Source organism: Grampus griseus (assembly GCF_964374135.1).
Source record: "Grampus griseus genome assembly, chromosome: 10".
Taxonomy (NCBI): domain Eukaryota; kingdom Metazoa; phylum Chordata; class Mammalia; order Artiodactyla; family Delphinidae; genus Grampus; species Grampus griseus.
Genome location: NC_139004.1, coordinates 99343370 through 99364611, shown reverse-complemented (window position 1 = coordinate 99364611; position 21242 = coordinate 99343370). Strand labels below are relative to the sequence as shown.

General features: G+C 47.9%; 1 protein-coding gene across 2 annotated transcripts in view; it reads right to left on the bottom strand.

Moving 5' to 3' along the window:
• Positions 1-4225: 4225 nt before the first annotated feature.
• Positions 4226-21242, bottom strand: part of TSEN2 (tRNA splicing endonuclease subunit 2) — a 38900-nt gene continuing 21883 nt past the window's right edge. Inside the window, exons 7-13 of one of the 2 annotated variants that reach the window (XR_014297294.1) lie at positions 16547-16597; positions 14315-14453; positions 8202-8238; positions 6950-7061; positions 5811-5900; positions 4817-4950; positions 4226-4518 (exon numbers count right to left, since the gene is read on the bottom strand). Coding sequence is in view for 1 of the 2 variants with exons in the window: in XM_082663257.1 (XP_082519383.1) it covers positions 4891-4950; positions 5811-5900; positions 6950-7061; positions 8202-8238; positions 14315-14453; positions 16547-16597 (489 nt within the window). In the remaining variant the exon portion in view is untranslated. Of the gene's footprint in view, positions 4951-5810; positions 5901-6949; positions 7062-8201; positions 8239-14314; positions 14454-16546; positions 16598-21242 lie in introns of both variants that reach the window. The other variant, XM_082663257.1, reaches the window with a different exon arrangement.

Sequence of the window (21242 nt, the reverse complement as noted above, 5' to 3'; positions counted from 1 at the left end):
GACCTGGACTCTTGGACCCAGGTTTTTCTTTTTTTGTTTTATTTTGTGTTTTTTTTTTGCGGTACGTGGGCCTCTCACTGTTGTGGCCTCTCCCGTCGCGGAGCACAGGCTCCGGACGCGCAGGCTCAGCGGCCATGGCTCACGGGCCCAGCCGCTCCGCGGCACGTGGGATCTTCCCGGACCGGGGCACGAACCCGCGTCCCCTGCATCGGCAGGCGGACTCTCAGCCACTGCACCACCAGGGAAGCCCCAGACCCAGATTTTTCTGATTCCACCCTTTCTACTCTATCAGATGTTAGATGTGCCATCTAAACGTCAGGAAGAATATCTACCTTTGAAATACTGCTTCTGAAAATGGAAAGATTCCAAAAATTTTTAAATGCTAAAAAACTTTCACTTAAAAGAAATCATAGTGAATTACTTTGAAATAAAAAGTACTGCCTTAGTTTAACAACTTCACAAATTTGCTTTTCCATATCATGTATTCTTAACTGAGGCAACCGTATATTTCACAAAATGGTAAAAAGACTAAAAATTTTCAGCTTATATATTAAAAACCAAAGATTTAAGATAAACTCATGGATTTAAATCTCTCTCAATTTTAGAAATGGGCCTCAGTTACAGTCTTATGGAAGTTAACATTCATGGGATAATTGAGTCTGTAATCAGTTTTTTTTTTTGCATTACTGTACGCGGGCCTCTCACTGTTGTGGCTTTTCCTGTTGCGGAGCACAGGCTCCGGAAGCACAGGCTCAGTGGCCATGGCTCACGGGCCCAGCCGCTCCGCAGCATGTGGGATCTTCCCAGACCGGGGCACGAACTCGTGTCCCCTGCATCGGCAGGCGGACTCTCAACCACTGCGCCACCAGGGAAGTCCCTGTAATCAGGTTTTAAAAAATTCAATTCGGTTGGAAAAATCACAAGTGGGAGGTGGGTGATGGGGAGGAGAGACATTTAATTTCTTTTTAGCCTAAGTACTTTCCCCACAGGGGAACACTAAAAACCACATTCAAGTAAAGAGCAACTTTTTTTTTTTTTTAAAGAAAATGAAAATGGTTTAATAAAGGTAAAATAATTAAGACAAAATAAAAACTTTAACAATAAGTAACAATGAACTTTCAGATCTGTATGCTATGCTCAAAAATGCTGGGAAACCTAATCAGGTCCAGCCTGGTAAACCTGCCTAAAACTATGTCCCATTCATGTTGGTTTAATCCCTGCCAAGTGTTACATATAAACGAATTATTTTATAGAATTGAATCTCTTTATGAGGGAATTTTAGAACAGTGAAGGCACAGATATCACCATTTTCCCTTATAGTTTGGGGCTGAGGTCAGAAGGCCAGCCTCCACAAAGGCGGGAGAATCAACCTACGGTAATCATCTGTGTAAGCAGCAGCTGTCACAGGCAGTGTGCACTGTGGCTGTAAGGACATGGTGCCTCCTCCTTCCCCCAGATGAACCCTCACAGCTGCAGAGCTGAAGGGTGTTATGGGCCAGGCTCTGTGCTTCAAGCACCCTGTAAGGACCAGCCCGCTGCATCCTCCAGCAACCCGCTGGGGGAACACTATTATTTTTTTGGCAGTGCCACGTGGCTTGCAGGATCTCGGTTCCCTGACAAGACGTTGAACCCAGGCCCACGGCAGTGCAAGTGCTGAGTCCTAACCACTGGACCGCCAGGGAATTCCCACTAACATTATATTATTATTTTTACTTTCTTTTATTGAGGTGAGAGTCATAAACAGTATCATCGGCCCATCTTAGAGATAAGAAAATCAGTGCTCATAAGGGCAAGTAAATCGTCCAAGGTCACAGAACCAGGAGAGGCAGAGCTGAGATCTCAATGTGTCCTTTCTAGAAGGCTCATTCCACTACACTGACTTCAATAAAATTCTCTCTGGGGAAACTACGAGCTAAGAACCACACTCTGCACCGACGTTCCTGACCTTGGATCCACAGAGGGTCCTCATGGAATCTGCGAACCCCTGACACTGTGTGCCAAGTGACATGGACCAGCACGTTCCTGGTGACAGGGGCCCCGGGCTATACCCCAACCTTGAGGTTGCCAGCACACTGCCACTGCCCCGCGTTGCCAGCACACCCCAGGCCCTGCCTGGAGTGGTGGGTGGCCTTCCCCTCTAACCTCCACTGGATGAGCCCTAGCAGGGCTGTTCTGTGGACTCATATGATTTTTCTGGGCCGGTGTCACTTCAGCTGCAGTGATCTCACAGAGGTACCGAGGGCTCTTGGTTCAAGTCCCCCGCGTGGACATCCTGGCGGTGGCATACGGCGGCCACCTCTGAGCCTCCCTATTCCTCCTGTGGAGCGTCCCACTCCCTGAACTCAGAGGCTGCTACGGGCTAAACAAGAACACAAAGGTATCTGCCCCATCTCGACTCTCACTATCCAAACATTGGCTGTAATGGTTTGCAAAAAAACATTAGCCCATATTGGCTATCCAAGTGAAAAATGACGAACACGTAAGAGCCTGCAGCAAAATCCTCAAGTTCTGAGTGTCTGAACTGAACAGAGGCCGCAGCACACGCCGCTGTCTTAGCCGACTGCCGGGAACTTACGCTGTTTAGGTGTGTAGTGTGTTACCACTTCATTTTCCCCACTTTATTAGGTGAAACTGTCTCCTCTGGAAGTGGAGAAGTCCATGAAGAAAGCAGGTGAGTTTCAGACGCTGAGGAAATCCCCTCTGTTAGGAAAAAAAGCTGGAGCGACAGTCTATTGAGAAGGGTGATCATATAAAAGGTATAACCTCGGCCAAGTACGTGCGTCCCTTTCCTGTGTATGGTTTTTGCATTGGGTGGGTGACAAAGCACAACTTGTGAAATGTGTGGGTTCCACAAAGTCTCGCAGTCTTCTGGAGCACGGGAGCTATTTTTATCAAGCTAGTGAGATTTGTGTGTGGAGGATGCACAGCCAGTCAGCATGATGCCACTGAGCACATGCTGGTACAGATGGAGAGTTAGAAAGTGGTGGGGAACGAGGATCTGGTGATGGACTTCGGTTTTAAAGCCAGCCTGGAAGGTCTGGGAGATTTATGTAAGCCTGACTGCAGCTGCATGGAAGGCTGCAGCAGCTCCCCCAGTGACCCCTGAAATTCCCGAAGGTGGCTACTGCAGAGCAAATTTCCAATCTTGATGAACCTGAGCTTTTTTTTTTTTTGAAAACAAAGCGCATGGCCTGCTACACGGTGTTCAAACCATACACATGACGCAGGAGAATCTTTCACACAAGGCTTCTTTGACGGAAGATGATGCTTCTAGGCATCCTTCTAGAGCTTTCAGTTACGGATAATAACTGTGGTCTTTCCGCTTTCACACACCTTTAATGTAGCCTTTATTCCAAGGAGTCACCACAACCTTCAAAGCATATCAGCTGATGATACAGTACCTGGAGAGCTGATAGGGTGACTGAACTTTGATGAAGGATTCATGGCAGAGTTTTTACCATAAAGGCATTCGAAGCACTGATTAGGCTTGGAAAGGAGTGTCATCACAAATGATGAATGAAATAGGAAAGAAACGGCTCTTAAAATTTTTTGCTGACTTTCAACGTTTTGATAAAGTGGTGATTCAAAGCCAAGTCTTCTGCGGTGTAAGGAGCCTGGAGTAAGCAAGGCGGACGGTAAAAATGCTGACCAACTCTTCTCATCACTGATGAAGAGCAAGAAGGTTGCCACAGGCTCTTTCAAACGGATGGGCTTTACTGGTCTGAAACAGGGAAGGAAGGGGAGCTCCATCACCTGGACTCCAAATGTGTAAGACGCAGATCACGCCGACGAAACGGTCTGGCTGCCAGAGCGGTACCGCGAGGAGAAGAGAAGCAACCCCTTAAACACTCAACCTCAAGCAGAATTTTCAGTCATCAGGAGCTCTAAGCCCAAGGTCAAGGGAATGCAAACAGAGGCCCATTTTGGTGTTTTCATCCCACAGCTTCCCAAGATGGTTCTTAGCCATCCGCTTCTGGGGTACTTGGTGTCAAGGAGAAGGCTGCCGGCCAGTGATGTGAATTTGGGCGCTGGGTGGATCTCAGACATTGTTCACCGTCCCCTCCACCCATCCCCCCCACCCCCCGCTGCCCCTCAGGCAACTCACTGCCATCTAAACAATTTAAAAAAGGGCTTCGTTTACTGTGTTTTACCAAATATTAATTGCATTCACTATATATCTCCATTCATTTTTTCACCACATATTTTTATTTTATAACGAGTTCAGCGAAGCAAGATACAATTCTTATCTAATCCTGCACAATACTGTTGTGTACTCTACACAACGTGCCCACCAATAGGTTCACTGAGATAAATAATGAGGTAATGTGTTTTAAAATGCTTCCTATGATACAGAAATCCTTGGTAGACAGTAAATGGAATTTCCCATGTTTGCGAAATTGGCTGCAAGTTCCTGGAGAGCTGGAGACGTGTGGACAGAAGCCCCTCTTCCAGGACAGATTGGACGTGGGTAATGAGAGAGGCAGGTGCACAGTGGTGCCCTGAAAACTGCAGAGCCGCCTGGAGAGAAACTACCATTTCAGGTAAAATCAGAGAGTAACAGAAGTTGCCTGTTGCTGGGAGGGTCCTCTTGGGACTGGCCTAGTCCAGCCCCCACGCAGAAAGGACGAGGCCCTGAGGCGAGAGGCCCGGGGTCAGTGAGTGACCGATCCAAGGACAGAACCTGTAGTCCCCGCACAGGGCTCTTCTTCCCTGTGTAATTTCAACTTCTAACACACTAACACTTTCCGGTGCTGGGAGTGCCACGCTCTTTAAAATTTTTACATTAATGGGCAATTACAATAAAAGGACTCTTTACCTCGCCCTGAACTTGGCTTATACAGGAGACTCAGTAACATTTGCTGGTGAAATCAGAAACCTGAGGCTGAGTTGTTAAAGTTCGTCTTGATCGCTCCTCTCCCGTGAAGAAACCCAACGGCTTAGAATCACCTCCTGTAACCAATCAAAATACAAAGGCGACTGAATTGCAAAAACAGAAATGAACGAACGTGAACACGCTAGGCATACAGCATCGCAGAGACATTTTGTAGAGAGCTGTCTGTACAAGGATGATACCTGCTCCCCATTCCTTGTAACTAAACATTTGGAGAAATGTGAATGTAGCAAACAGACCTCATGTGGAAACATCTACAGTATCTACAGTAATCACCCCAAGATTTTAAGAGCTACCCCTGCTGTGGTCTCCTACCAGCACATTTCAGGAACAGGAGTGCTGGTGCGAACCCACCGTTCAACACAGTACCAGGTCTGTGACGGTGCCGGTGTGTCTGGGGCAGCACGGGGAAGGGAGACGTGGGTCTCGACTGGCATTTTATGAAGAGCTGAGCCAGTGGGTGTGAGCAGGATAAACAGGGGGACGAGGCGCTTGGGCCCTGGGGACCAACGGCTGGCCTGCTGCGGGATGGGCAACTGGATGGCGGGTCGGCAGTGCCGGCAGAGAAAATCCCGCCAGGAAGATGCGGGAGCCTCAGCCCAACACAGGCCCCCAGCAGCCAGACAAGATGTTCAAGGAGGTGGCGAGCCAACAGTGACCCTTGTCGTTTCAGGGGCCGAGACCCAGGAGAGGTCTGGGCTGCTCCCGGCAGGGGCGGAAACCAGAGGACATCACAGGACAAGGGGCCACAGGGCTAAGGGGGAGCGAGGCTGGGTTCAGAGGGGAAGGACCTGAGAGGGCTCTCATCGCCGAGGCGAGATGCTTTTCCCGTCCTGTCTCGGGACCACAGGTTCCAAGGCACGCAATACGCTGGGCAGAGCCTTTGTGACGACATGAATTTGTTTCCGAGTTCACCTACCTGAACTTTGATTTGTTTCATGCATTCTGGTGACTCCATTTCTTTGTCAGTCACGGTGGAGGGTTTAATCAAATAGCACAGCATAAATTCCTATTGAGACATGGAAAACAAACTCCGTATCCCACAAAACAAATCCAAATCTGGGCAGGAAACGCGGCCGCCTCCACCCCCTCTCAGTGTGTGCTACTCGAAGCTCACAAAGCATGTCCGTTTCCTCCCGGGAACGTAACCAGGCCCCACTCTGGACCAAAGACCTGCCGTTCAGTCATCGTTGACATGGCAGGAGAATGCAAACAGAGCACATATGCTGATTATAAACACAGCGTTTAAAATATTCAATACTGGAAACAGTTTAGACCCCTATTTCTCTAGGACACAGTGACTCGCACAGGATAAAGCCTAAGCAACGTAGCCTGCGCCCAGGCAGCCGCCATCTGGCCCTGCTGGCCCTTCCGGCCTCAACGCCCTGCACGCCTCCAGCAGCTGTGGGAAGGAGAACTCAGAGAGTTACTGAGTAACAGAGAACACACAAAACTTCCATTCTTCGTAGTCCTGGTATGAGACGAAATGTCCCTCCTAACTTGACGGCAGTGGGATATCGGAGAACACAGGTGGGGCAGTCACGTGGCTCTGGGTTTGAATCCCAGCTCTGCTCATGAGCTGTGTGTTCTTGGATTGGTCACCCAACATCTCTCTCTGACTCTGATTCCTCACCCTTCGGATGAGGATAATAACAGGGTAGTGAGAAAAGACATAAGGTGTTTAGCGATAAATATTAATTCCCTTCCTCTCTCTCTTTGAGAGATCTGCTACCTATGAAAAAACAAACACGTCAGTGTTTTTTGAGTCGTCTGTGAATGAGTGGCAGTGGATTCTGAGCACGTGCTGGTTGGGCTGGCCCCCAGGAAGGAAGGCAATGCCCACTGACACCCATCCCCATGGGAAACCTCGGAGCTCCACCCCTGGAGCTGTGCACCAGCTAGTGGGGGGAAAAACGGAGAGGAGGACCAGCTTCCAGAGCTTCGTTCACACAAATGCTCTGCGGTCCCTACACGTGACTTTTATGCTTCTACCACAATTAAGACGAAAAATCCAACCATTTAAATGACACGTGAACCCCAAAGCTGATGCGGTGTTACCTTGGAGACACTGACTGAAACTCTGCTCAAGGCAGCCAGGGACCGCCAGCTGAGAGGTCTGCGAGGAGAGCCCTCAAAACGGTCATCCACCAGCTCGATGATGACAGAGTAACTGGAAAACAAGGCAAAGGGTGTTTAAAAAACAAAACAAAACATGAAGTCAACCCATTTACAAAGAACAGTGCTTGGGACTTCCCTGGTGGTCCAGTGGTTAAGAATCCACCTTCCAACGCAGGGGACGTGGGTTCGATCCCTGGTCAGGGAACTAAGATCCCACATGCCGCGGGGCAAATAAGACCGTGTGCCGCAACTACTGACCATGCAGGCCACAACTAGAGAGCCCTGTGCCACAACTACAGAGCCCACGTGCTCTGGAGCCCAAGCACCACAACTAGAGAGAAGCCTGAGCCCCGCAACGAGGAGCCCACGCATCACAGCGGAGGATCCCGCGTGCCGCAACTAAGACTCGATGCAGCCAAAAATAAAATAAATAAATAAATATTAAAATAAAATAAAAATAACATTGTTTGTCCTACCAAGAACGAAAATACAGAAAATAAAACACACAGCATCTGATCCTGAATTCCCCTAGACTACTACTGGGAAAAGTATTAATGAAAAACTCACACTTTACATTACAAACTATAAGCCTGATTCAGCACTTACAGGAAAGGAACAGAAATATTTCTCCCAGCGTGAAACCCGTGAATTCACTCAACTGTTTAGATAATAATACTCACTGATATGAAGATGAATAATTACTATATAGCAGTAACTGCATAGATTAACTCAACGTTTAATGCTAAAACATAAATTATCCTGACCTATTTATTATTTTATAGATAGTGTAACAACTTCTACTTATAAGGGACAGACATATAGTATCTATTCCTATTAAACCAGGAGGAATTTGACTCTAATTATTTGTGTGCCTCTGAAAATTAAACTGGGGCTCAGAAATTTCCTCCTGTCACTTTAAGCCATGAACTTATTTACAAATCACTCCAATAAATCATGAGCTTGGGATGAACACACACATACTAACATGTACAAGATAGATAATCAACAAGGACCCACTGCATAGCACAGGGAACTCCACTCAATTATTCTGTGATAACCAAAATGAGAAAAGAAACTAAAAAAGAATGAATGTATGTGTATGTGTAACGGAATCACTTCGCTGTACAGCAGAAACACACACAACACTGTAAATCAACTATACTCCAAAAAGAAAAAAAAAATCACTCCAAACCTTGCGTGGTAAAATGGAGGGCCTTTGCGATACAACACTGCAAAGAGAAAGAAAGAAAACTGGTAACCGCTCGAAATCAAAGTCTCATTTCATACTTATATTTTCTTCTTCAAACACCCAGGGCTCTCTATGTGGGTAACCTGTAATACACCCTGTGGTCTGTTTTTAAAACCCAAACTGTTTTTCCCCCTGGAACAAAAATTAGCAAAGCAAATCTGGTGCCAAGACCCTAACACCCTCGTCCCACCTGCACCCCACAAATGAACTCCAAATCCAAGTATAAGCAATTTTTGTCCTGTCTCTTGTCTTACACTCTCCAGAGAGAGAGTGTGAAATCATGTCAAGCGTGTCAAGTTGGTATAATGAGGACCAACATTCAGTTATTCATTTCAAATCTTTTGAATCGTCATTCAGGGTCTGAGCTCCTCTGGCCGGTACCGGATAGGTGCTTGTGCTAAAGATGAATGAGACTCATGCCTACTTTTAGGAAATTCAAAGTCAAGTGGGGAAAAAGTCACATAAGCACACACGCCACTCGGAGACCCGCCTGCCCACCTCATTCAGTCTGTGGAGGTCAGAGTGGCTGGCCGGGGTCTGCCATGGACCGTGGAAGTGCAGGCGAGCCCTCGGGGGCGCACAGCCTGTGGCAGGCTGCGGAGATCACCAGATCTGTTTGCTCTCTCTCCAGGCACGTGAGAGACACTGTATCAGCCTCCCAAGCAGCAAGGAGTGGCTGTGTGTCCCGGGGCACTTCCTGATTGGCCCAGAAAACCCTCCCCGGCACCGAGCCTGTGCTTGTTCCTTTGTGAGGCCGAGTGAAGCTCGTGGGACCACAAGAAGAAGCCGGGCCCCTGCAGTCCCTGTGGGAGTTGGTCCACCTACCACTCAGACACTGGCTTTCGATTTCACATGAACAGAATTAACTTCTAGTGTTAATTAAGCCCATGAAATCTGGAATTTATATGTAACTACAGCCGCAGGAATTACCTTAACTAACAATTATATCCGTGAGCTTGTGCAAAAACCAAGGCAGAAAAGCTTTGTTTCCTTTGAGGAACTGGCAGAACTTTTCCTTTTGGGCATAAACCTGGTATTTAATCACGTTTCCCTTTAGCTCACGCACCACGAGGTCAGAACAAGTTTAGGGCCCAATGGTGATACAGTAACCCTTCACGTATATTTTCCATGGTCACCTTTCCTTCTTATGAACATATTTCCTATTTCAATTGTATTTAAAGTATTTGGCAAGTCAGCTCAAATTCACTGTGTAAGGGCCCACATTTAAGTAAATATCTAAACACCTATTTCTCAGTTTCTGGGGATGTGGTGCAGTGGAAGGAGACTCTGTACTGGGATGAGACTGAATTCGGGGTTCTGTTTTGGCCTGATCTCTGCCACTCCTAATTGTGTGGCTTTAAACACATTATTAACTTCCCTGAGCCTCAGCCTCCAAAATCATAAAATGAAGACACGAGGGGAAATTAAAATCTTCTCTAGCCCTCATCTGCTATTAGCTATGATCAGTTACACATCCTTCACCTAAGATGCACCTGGAAAGTGACACAGCTTGAAAGCAGCTCCGACCCCCAACTCAGGCCATTCAGATGCCTGACTACGATGGAGGTGCAGCTTAGGGGTTAAAAGCATAAACATGGCATCAGTCAGACCCCAACTCAAGGCTCAGCAGTGCCAAGACCATATGATGACACTTGTGTTTCAATCTGCCTATGGAAAATGGGGGTAATAATGCAGGTGGAGGTGCTCGAAGAGTCACCCATGATAATAGAGATTACAATGATAACAGTGTATTCAGAGGGGAAAATGAAATAGTTTTACCAAAATGCCTCCCAGGTAGAAAGATGAAAGCTTCAGAAGTCTAAGAAATAGTGGGTATTTAAACATAAAGTCTGAATGAAGAGGGAGAAGACAGGAAACGTGCTTTCTTACACTAACACCAGACGTGACGTGCGGAAGGAATGATAGAGTCAGAACACAGTGATCAGGGCAATAATCAGTTTGGGCAACCACTGTAACTACTAGGGAACCAGATATTCAGTGTCACCCTACAAGTCACTTGTGAACTACAAAAGGAAAAGCGCAGACACCCGACAATGGCTGCCCTAGTTTAAAAATAAAAAAAATTATTTTTATAACAATAAAACACAATAAAAAACGGCATCACCAGCAGTAGGACAACCTGACATCAGGCACCCCTGGACGTGCCCAGTGAGGACACACATCACCCGTGCTTGCAAAAAAACGGCAAGGCCGAATCTAACCACGAGGAAGTGATCAGACATACCTAGACTGTGGGACACCCTACGGGACTCTTCAAAAAAAGTCAACGTCACAGAAAACAAACAGGTGGAGGGACTCTTTTAGATTAAAAAAGACTGAAGAGACTGCAGTGGTTGAATGGTGGCCCCCAAAAGATATGTCCACGTCCCAATTCCTGGGACCTGTGAATGTGACCTTATTTGGAAAAAGGATCTTTGCAGAGATTGGAGGGATGCAGCCACAGCCAAGGAACAGCTGGCGCCACCAGAAGCTGGAAGCAGGAAGGAACGGAGGGAGCACGGCCCCGCCAAGGCCGTGGTTTCAGATTTCCGGCCTCTAGACCTTCTGCTGCTTTAGGTCCCCAGTTTGTGGTCATTTCTCATGGCCTCCCTAGGGAACTAAAAGTGGTAAATGCACTCCATGTGACAAATGAATCTTGAGTGGAGCCTGTCAAAAAAATCAAAAACCAAACAGCCACAAAAGACATTGTGGGGACAAGTGGGAAAATTGAAATATGGACTGGATATTTTTATGATATTATATTACCGAATAATTAATTAATATTAACGAATAATCAATAATGAATTGTTAATTATTCTGATTAATATTAACGAATAATTCTGATTTCTCTTAGGTATTATATGATGCCATAATTATGGAGAAGAATATTCTCAGGAGTTGCATGCAAAAACACTTATGATTTAATACGTATTATGTGTGCAAATGTGGAAAATATTAACAAAAACATTCAAAGTCTGATTAGAAGAATAAGCCAAGAGGGTGGCTTGGGAAAGAACTGAAGATGGGGATGGGAGGAAGGTGCAGCTCCCTGCTCTGTGAGGAGCATGGGGCCCCAGCGCCTCTCCCTTGGGGCAGAGCCAGCCACCAGCTCTGGGCCGATGCCACGACCAGCAACGGTTCTTCTCTGGACATCCTGTAACTCTGCTGGCTTCTAACGGCTCCCCTCCTTCTACCTGTTTTGCAACTTCTAATTTGCAGGGAGCTGGGGAATCACATGATCAAACTCAGTCCACGTGAACCCAAAATTGGAACGGGTGGGAATGCATAAGACAAAAATAGAAGGCTGGAGTTGGTTTTCGGCTTTCTGGCTGGCAATGTTAGTCAGGTGTGGTGGGAAGTACACAGAGCTGGGACCCAAACAGCCCTAACCTCTGTACTTACCGGCTGTGGGACCCTCGGCAACTCCCCTGACCCTTCGAAACCTCAATTTCCTCAGCTACTGAAGGAGGTGAGCGCCACACGCCTCACGGAGCGTGAAGATGAAATAAGACAGGAGAAGAAAAGCACCAAGGCACCTGGCGCTTTTGGCACCTGGTCACCATACGAGCCGGCAGCAGCCTCTGGGGTGGGGGGGATGCACGGAAAGGCTCCCAAGTGATTTCTGGCCTGGTTTTCAGCACAGGGCAATCAAGGTCAACTGGCCCCGCAGCTGTGCCTCATTTGAGATCTTATCCCCTGTTCCAAGCGCTGCTCCTGGAATGAAATCTGATTGACAAGACTCAGTCAAGGGAAGGGTTTCCCTGATAAGATGTGAATTTCCTACCGGCCCTTTGTCATGAGTCATTACCTCTGTGAGCAGAAACCATTGTTAAGGGAGCACGTCCTGGGTGTAGCCTGTGTTCTAGGGTATGTGTGATCACATCACTCGCCTTCAAAATTAAAATGATGCTGTTAAGAGACCAGCAGCACCATGTAGCCGTGCCTGGAGAAGAGGTCAAGTTTAGGAAGCTGCTCTTTCGCACCCCAGGCTAGCGCAGCTCCTGAATTCTCCCTAAAGCAGGAGATGTGAAGACACCCTTCATGGCACTGCTGGGCTAGAAACCTGGTCTCACGCTAATCACACAAGCAGCTCCAAGGGCACGATACACCCCTCCTGCGGCAAAGCCCTTGGGGGGTTGGGAAACAGCAGCTGACATATTTCTTTTCTTTTTAAAAGTCTGTCCATCTGTCTGTCCTTTCATCCAGCCTTATAAGGCAGTTTATTTTTCAATGCGGAAAGTTTTCTCTACCCACCATCCACAAATACGGCTTGAGTACTGAAAACACACGCAGTAAGGTATGCTTACAAGGCACTCAACAGAGGTCCCTTCCCCTGGCTACGTTTTGTTTTTATTTTCTATAAAGAAGATGCTGTCTTATAAAGATGTTGTTATCCATGTTACATGACGAGTGAACGGAAGCTCAGAGAGATGAACTGACCTCCCTGAGGTCACACAGGTAGTAAGACATGGAACCGGTGTGAGCCCGGAGAGCTCTTTCTGTTACCCCTACCTCCTCAGAGCGCACCACCGTGGCCTGGTCAACTGGAAAGTTCTGCTCAGGTTTCGCCCATTCAGTGAGCACACTGGCCTGCCAAGCGCTCACACGGAGCGGCTATTCTCACGGGGCAGGGAAAGGAGAGCAGGGCGGGGAGCCAGTGACGGCAGTGCAACGGCTACGTCACTTATTGAAATGCTGTGACCTGTGGGCCACGCAATCATCTGGAAACCTGGCAAACTAATCTCGAGCTGGTCCCGATCATTCTGTCCGCAGGGCTGGTCAGGTCAGCTTCCCTAACTACTCCCTCTGCTTCCATTCCCGTCCCTTGCCCCCCGCCCCCCGCCCCCTGCCGTCTATTAGTAAGAAAGTACACAAAGGTCCCACTAAATCATGTTACTGAATATGTCACTCCTTTGCTCAAAATCTCCCAGGACTTCCAATAACCAGCATAACACCCCAAGTCTTTGCCCAGCCCCACGTGATCTTCCCCAGACATCACCTCACGTCACTCCCCCCTCGGACCTCTAAGTTCTAGACGCACTGGCCTTGTGCTGCTCCTAAGTCCTGCCTCAGGGCCTTTGCACTGGCTGCTCCTTTGTGCCTTGGGTATTCTTCCCCAGACTGTCAAGTGACCTGTTCCCTCACTGTAGTCACGTTTCTGTTGTTGTTTGGGGCACATCTTTTCAGAGAGTCCCTTTCCTAACCACCCTAAGTTTCTTTTTTACTCTCTGTTCCTTTACTCTGCTTTATTTTTCTTAGTACCCTGAAATTACAGTACGTATTTATGTGTTTGCTTGTTTGTTCCTCACCCCTGCCCTGCCCCAGCACGTGAGCAGCTCCACCCAGGGAGCTTTGTCTGTCTTGTGCACCTCTGTGTTCCTGGCACCTAAGAAGATCTGGCTCACACAAGACCCTGAGCAATTATCTGGTGAATGAGGTGCTCAGCGGGTCCCGACTCCCTCCTATAAATAAAGATGAGGGAGGCAGTACTGTGTAGAAGTTCCCAAGGGCCTCGGCTCCAGCATTCAAAGCCCAGACTTATGAGTTACTGACCCTGGGAACCTTTAGGGGCAAATGACCCTTTCTCTCACAACTTCAGTCTCCCTATCAGAAAAACGAGGATGGTGAGCTCTGATCTTGTAGAACTGCTATTAGGATTAAACAAGGTCGTGCACGTCAAACGTCTCCTACAATGCTTGGCACACAATAAGGGCTCAATAAATGTCAGCTGTGATTATCACCACAGTTCTACAATGATTATTAATGGCATTGCACACAATCTGACAGGTGAGACTACCCCAGAAGATAAGGGACTGCCCTACATCACACACTAAAGAGAGGCGGGGGTAGGGACTGTGGACTCTCTTCTAAGATCTCAGAGTGGAAAAGAGGAAAACATACCCTCCACCCCGATCCAAACATGATTATCTAAGGCAGGAGGACATCCATCATCTCAGGAAAAAACAGCAACAGCACATATAACCGATTCGATTTTCACCCCAGGATCTGATGTGAACCCTGGTGTGCTCACACTTGCCAAGCCAAGAATCACTTACGCAAATCTGTTCCGTACTTCAGGCCCGGTTTGGGCACCCAGCCCTTGCTTCGGAAGTGATGGTACGCCATGTACGTAGTCCTGAACGTAGGCTGAACTACGCGGAAGGCGTTCCAGAGCTTCACAATCGTTAAAGGCTCCTACGGTTGTTGGGGGAAAACAAAGCATTATGACGTATGTATCCACCCATTATCCAGCCGGTGAATCAACAACATCTATACTAAGTGTGAGCAGAAGATAAACAAACACGGTGCCCATGACAAAGGGTTTAACCACAAGATCCAGACCCGCGCTATCCAGTGTGGCGGCAGCCAGCCACTCCTCTGAACTTAGATGTGTTGCCAGTGTTAAAAAAACACTGAATTTCAAAACTGAGAATGAAAAAAAGAATATAAATTATCCCAGCAATTTTAAATATGTTGGGTTAAATATACTATGTAAATAATGCAAATCAATTTCAGCTGACTTAAAAAAAAACCTTTTTAATGCGTCTACCAGAAAATTGAAAACTATGCATGTGGCTCCCATCTGAGGCTCCCATCATGTTTCTACTGGACAGCACTGCCCCAGAGGACCTGTGAGAGGCCCCCTTGAGACAGCAACCCTGCAGGCTGGTAACAGACAAGCGAAGCGGGGGAGGGCAGCGGAGGGGCTGCTGGTGGGAGAACAGTCCAGGCAGAGGAATGGGGGCGGGCCGGGCATCCACCAAAGCCAGAGGGCGCACGTTGTAGCACGCACAGACCCTAATGGGCTGCTGCGGTTTGTCAGGCCATATTCAGAAAAGCCAAAAATAATTCTGTAACATTTTTACAAAAACATGTTCCATTTAGTCTTTGAAACTAGAACATTTATTGCAAGGCACAAGTTAGTAATCCAACTGCTTCAAAGGGAATTTTGTTTCTAAGGTCGGACTTGAAGACGCTGAGAACGGTTCAGAGAACATTCTGATGTGCCAACACAAAAACACAACAGGAAAGACCAGGTAAGTTTGGAAGGTTTTCCGCTTCATTTCAGTGCTGACTAAAACGGCCAGTCCTTCAGTTAGTTGGTTTACGGATCGGTCACTCAATGAGACTTGCTCAGTTTGTCTCAGTCTGAGATTTTAACACCATAAGTATGAGCTAGAGTTGGGGTTTTTTTTTGTTTTTTCTTTTCTCCTTTAAAAAAAACAAAACAACCGGTTGTTCCTAAGGTGGAAACTCCATATGTGTGTGGTCTTGAAATCCACCCCCCTCCAAAACAAGCAACAGTCTCGTGGAGAAGGCTGAACTTCCGGTTTGGACAGCCCACCGAGTTTCAGAGGCTGAGGGTTCTACAGAGCAGCTGGAACGCCCCGACAAATGTCAGTGAAGGCCCAGGGAAGGAGGTGGGGTGGGCTAAGGACGGCCCCCCTCTCAGACAATGGGTCACCCGTCAGCCAGAAACCTGTTTCCAAACCACTGGGATACTCATGAAGGGGACTTACACAGTTAGAAGCGGATGAATGACAAAATACGTACCCCCAACAACAGAATAAAATGTATTTTCTCTGTTCTAATGTTCTGCTTACCTTTTTCATCTTAATTTTAATTTCACGTGACTTATTTTGAACAGGTCTTGTATTCACATGGGCGAAAATTCAAGAAGTACAAAAGTGTACGGTGAAGTCTCGCCTTCCACCCAATTCCTCTACCAGGAGGCAAGCACTGGGATTAACGTTCTGCTAAGGGCAGCAGGACACAGCACAAAATCATGGGCTTTGGAGCTGTCCTGACATAGGTTCAAATACTAATTCTAACCAGACCAGCTGTGTGACCCTGGGTGAGTTACGTGTTTCCTCAGCCTCAGTTACCTCGTCTATAAAAGTCTTTACAGGCGCAAGTTGAGGACTAGAAGTACTGCATATAAAGTTCCTAACTCACAGCCTTTACCGAAGCAGGTGCTAAAACACGGGTAGTTTCTATTTTTGCTGTTAATTTTTGGTACCGCTCTGACAGATTTCCTGATCGTTATAGAAGATACTGCTATCCTCCTAGTCTCTGGGAATGAAATTCAGTCTGAAAGGGTCAAAGCTAGCTTTTGCCTGAACAATCCCAATTCAGGACCCAAAGCCTAAACTTAGAGAAAAAATTCAATTCCAATTTTATCCAGTGAAAGTGGACACATTTGTATTACAGCAATATGGAAATTACTACAACCTGCTTTTAACATCAGGGAAATTTTAAGTGGACTGGGTCTGAATAAAACATCTTACCTTCTCATAGTAGATACTTAGACATCCCAGAGCATAGACCAGGAAGAAGGCCTAAAAACAGAGCAAGCAGAAAATGCTCATCAGAAACTGTGCCACGTTGAGAAATTATTTTACAGACTGATTTCTCTTTGCGTTAAATACAAATTAATGTCCTTATCACCATCCAAATGGTCACATATTTTTAAACATAAATGGTTCATTCAAATTTCAAGGATTAAAATATGAATGTCATAAAATGGTTTAGAATCAGTACAACACATTTCTATGAAATTTTCCATGTATTTTTTCTTTATAAAAACACACGGCTAAACTGAAAAACGATGTAAATAGCAACAACAATAGAAACCTGTGCTCATTGGATTTTCCTCTGTCAAATGACCTTACTAAAGTGAGAAAAGAATTTATAGAAAAAAATAAGTAGAAAATTGTGGAAAGTGGGCAACGCAGACTTGGTTTGTGTAAACCAAATGAGTTTCTTGGTCACCCTTGCTGTAAAGTGATTTCCGATCGAGTAAACCCCATCTTCCATTAACTTCATTGAAAGGCACCATGTTTCACTCACGTGGGGAGGCAAGAGGAACGGCAGACAAGGTCGGGCCCAGCTGAGTAAAATCACACTGACGTGGAAATAAAAATAACCTTCTGACAAAAACAAGACAATGCCAAGCACTGACAACAGCAAACAGGCCCCGGTGTTGGCTCTGCCTGTACAAGGGGATTAGGATCTGCGCTGATGTCTGAACAGCTCAGGTGAGGCTGGTCTGTAGTAGTCAATGACGAAGAAATGGTGGCTCTAAATGCTACTGTCTTTTTTTTTGCGGTACACGGGCCTCTCACTGTTGTGGCCTCTCCAGTTGCGGAGCACAGGCTCCGGACGCGCAGGCTCAGTGGCCATGGCTCACGGGCCCAGCCGCTCCGCGGCACGTGGGATCTTCCCGGACTGGGGCACGAACCCGCATCCTCTGCATCGGCAGGCGGACTCTCAACCACTGCGCCACCAGGGAAGCCCAACTACTTTCTTTTTTAACATGAGGATGGAAGATGAGATTTCAGGTATCCTGGAGGGGCCTCTGGTGCAGGTGGCAGCAGGAAGGTGGTCCCTGCCCTGAGCCCTCAGGCTTCTGCTCCACCACAGTGGTGCTGATGGCTTTTTTCCTCCCCGCCCAGGGCTCAGGACTCAAGTGTACACAGGCTGTGAAGGTGCAGGGCTTTCAAGCAGTGACAAGGTCCTGCTAAGGAAACACCGTCCTGACCCTCAGGAATTGCCCCAATCCACCCCACCGTCATCCTCTCCTGGCCACCTGATGACACTTCTCTTTACAGCAGTGGTCCTTTAAGTGTGGTCAGTCTGGGGATCCTGGGGTCCCCATGACCCTTGCAGGAGCTCTCAAAGTCAAAACCATTTTGTGTGATCAAGGCATTATTGGCCTTGTTCATACTCATTCTTCCCAGAGGCTCCAAGACACGTGACACCACAACAGACTGAGCGCAGCAGCAGATGTGAGAATCCAGGGGACTTCTCTGAAGCCAGACCTTAAAGTCTTTGCCAAAATGAAAAACAATGCCACTCTTTTCACTGGATTTGTTTCGTTTTGAAAGAATAGTTATTTTAAATAAAAATATTATTTATGTTAATGTATAGTGGGTTTATTATCATTAATTTAAAATGAGTTAATAAACACATATTTAAGTTTTCATTTTAATGTATAATTTGGTAAACACTGACATATAACCCACGTAAAAATGCTCCTTGGGGTCCTTCAATAATTTTTAAGAGTACATGTGGTTTGAGGACTACTTTATTTATTTATTAAATTTTATTGATTGATTGATTTTTGGCTGTGTTTGGTCTTCGTTGCTGCGCGTGGGCTTTTCTCTAGTTGTGGCGAGCAGGGGCTACTCTTCCTTGCGGTGCGCGGGTTTCTCATTGTGGTGGCTTCTCTTGCGGAGCACAGGCTCTAGGCGCATGGGCTTCAGCAGTTGTGGCACGCGGGCTCAGTAGTTGTGGTACGTGGGCTTAGTAGTTGTGGCTCGGGGGCTCTAGAGAGCCGGCTCAGTAGTTGTGGTGCACAGGCTTAGTTGCTCCACGGCATACGGGATCTTCCCAGACCAGGGCTCGAACCCGTGTCCCCTGCACTGGCAGGTGGATTCTTAACCACTGCGCCACCAGGGAAGTCCCTGAGAACTACTTTAGTTCTACCCAGATCCAAATCGAGAGCTTCTCTGAAGATGCAGGTGGTTACCTGCCAGGCCCGCTTCTCTGGGTCCAGCGCCCTGATCCTGGCCGCCGCCACCTCGCGCCTGGACTTCTGCGAAGGCCTCTGTGCTCCGGCCCCGCAGCCCGTCCCCGCAGCCCGTCCCCTAGGGCAGCCCGAGCTACCTTCTCAGCACGTGAAGGCCCCTGGCTCCCAGGCGTCTCGTGGCACTCGCCCAGCGCTCTCCCTAGATGGTCGCTTCACTTCCGTCCCCGGACACACTGAGCTCACTCCTGCCTTCGCCTTTGTAACTGCTGCTCCCACACCCGGAGTCAAAGGTCCCTCCTCAGAGAGCTCCTCCCTGACCACCCAGTTTGTGTGACCCCGTTCCGATCGACTTCCTCAGAGCATTTACGTTCGCCTGAAAGTATCTTTCTTACGTGTGTCTCTCCAGCTAGAATGTAAACTCTGTGAGACAGAAACTCTGCCTGCCGTGCCCTTGACCTAGAAGGGGCTCAATGCTTGTGCTGAAAGAATAAAGAAGCAGGTGTGGATCCCGCCCATGGTCTGGAGCACGTGGCCAGGCTGCCCAGGGCAGGTCTCCCAGCTCCGTTTCCTCGGGGTGGACACTGTCCTGCTTCCCCTCTAGCTCCTGGTGACAGCCTGCTGCTTGCTCTCCTGGGGCCCACTACTTATTAACGCAACACACTGCTTTTTCAGATGGACGCAGATGGTGGCCAAAAGGTGCAACAGAAAAGAAAAGGTGGTTCCTCAAAAAGCCAAGTCCTTCTTTTCCTTTCGTTTTCCCTCAACTTTCCCTTCTGGGTTCACAGTGGTAGAACAGGAAGATCCTCTGAGATAAGCAGACCTGGGCTGAAATCTCGTTAGCTTGGAAGTATCACTTAAACCCTCCCACCTCATCTAGAAAATGGGGATGATCAAGCCTTCTTAAAGACTTAATGAGGTTAGATTTCCTGAAGACTTACAAAGACCATGCTGGGAGTTCCCTGGTGGTCCAGTGGTTAGGAGGTGCTTTCACTGCCGTGGCCCAAGTTCAATCCCTGGTCGGGGAACTAAGATCTCACAGACCGCAAGGCACAGCGCCCCCCGCCCCCCGCCCCAAAGCATGCAAAGCACCTAACTGCTCAATTCATTTCGTTTCCCTGCCTTTCTAAGAAGACACTGTAGCTGGGAAAGGTTCAATCCAGTCCTTGCCTAGGAAGAGATGACCTCCTGGTATCCATAAGAATCTAAGTTCTTCAGAAACTTTCCATTATTAGCAAACACACATTTCCCTAAGAACTGATGAAACCAAAGCCTCGTTTATAATTGGCCTAAAATAGCTTTTATGAACCTCTGCAAGCGGCTCTTAGGCACTTATTATACATGGGGAGAATCTTAATCCAACGGAGTTGGCTTTATTTAGAATTAAGTCATCAGCAGACCGGGGAGGTCTGTGGAGGCTGGAGACTAGACCCTCGAAATCTCATGAGTAAGTTTTTACTGTGATAGTACTAATAAGATGGACGGATGAGCTTCATGATGGTTTAATGTCTTGTCACTAAATCCGGTCAGGGCCTGAAGCGTTGAAATGAAAAACAGCTCTCAGAGACAGATCTCTCAGTCAGCTCGCTGTTACCATTCTCAAAACCTAAGAACCGCTTTGAATCACCACAGCAGGGCTGCCCGTGTTCCTGAGGGCCATTTATGGAAACATGTTACACTGTATGGGTGGTACCACCAAACACGGGTGATTCATCCAAGGAAACCTGCCAAAACAGAGCTGGGAAGCGGAGCCAGGCCTAACTGCACGCTCCCTGGAAACTTCTGCAACACGTCTCTGGAATGTTCTCAGGAACCGAGTGGCCTCCAAGAACAAGCACCACCTCGCCTCCTGCCTTCCATTACTGTGGCATTTCTTCAGCGGGTGTGTGGGAGGAGGGAGCAACACAGTCAGTGAAAAGCATCAGCTGGTCCCCGCCTGGAGCAGTGAGGCTGGGCCCCCAGCTTCTGACACCGAATCCTCTCCCTCCGCCCGCTGCTGCTGCCCCTACAGCTGAGAGGCTGGCTGCCTCCTGACGGCTCAGCCCTCCAGCCTGCCCTCACCCGGATGCCAGCTCCGGTCCCTGCCACTCCCCTGCACAGCCGCCTGCAGTGCCCCGGTGCCACCAGGACCAGGTCAGACCCCTACTCATAGACGCGCCCTCCGTGATCTCCCCTCCTGGGCGGCCGCTTCTGGGACCATGCTGCATGCAAGGGCCTGCCGTCCCGTGTCCACGTGGCAATCCCCTATTTACCCTGTAACACCTGCAGGTACCACCAACCCTGTAAAGTCTTTCCAGGTGGCTCGCATCCCTTTGGAGCCCACCAGTTTCTGTGCCCATCCCACCTTGTACACATCCACTTAACAAATAATTATCAAGCGCCTCACAGATGTCAGACGTGGGGTACAAGAGGAGCAGTCACAGCCCACACACCACACGGTGTCCGTCACACTGAAC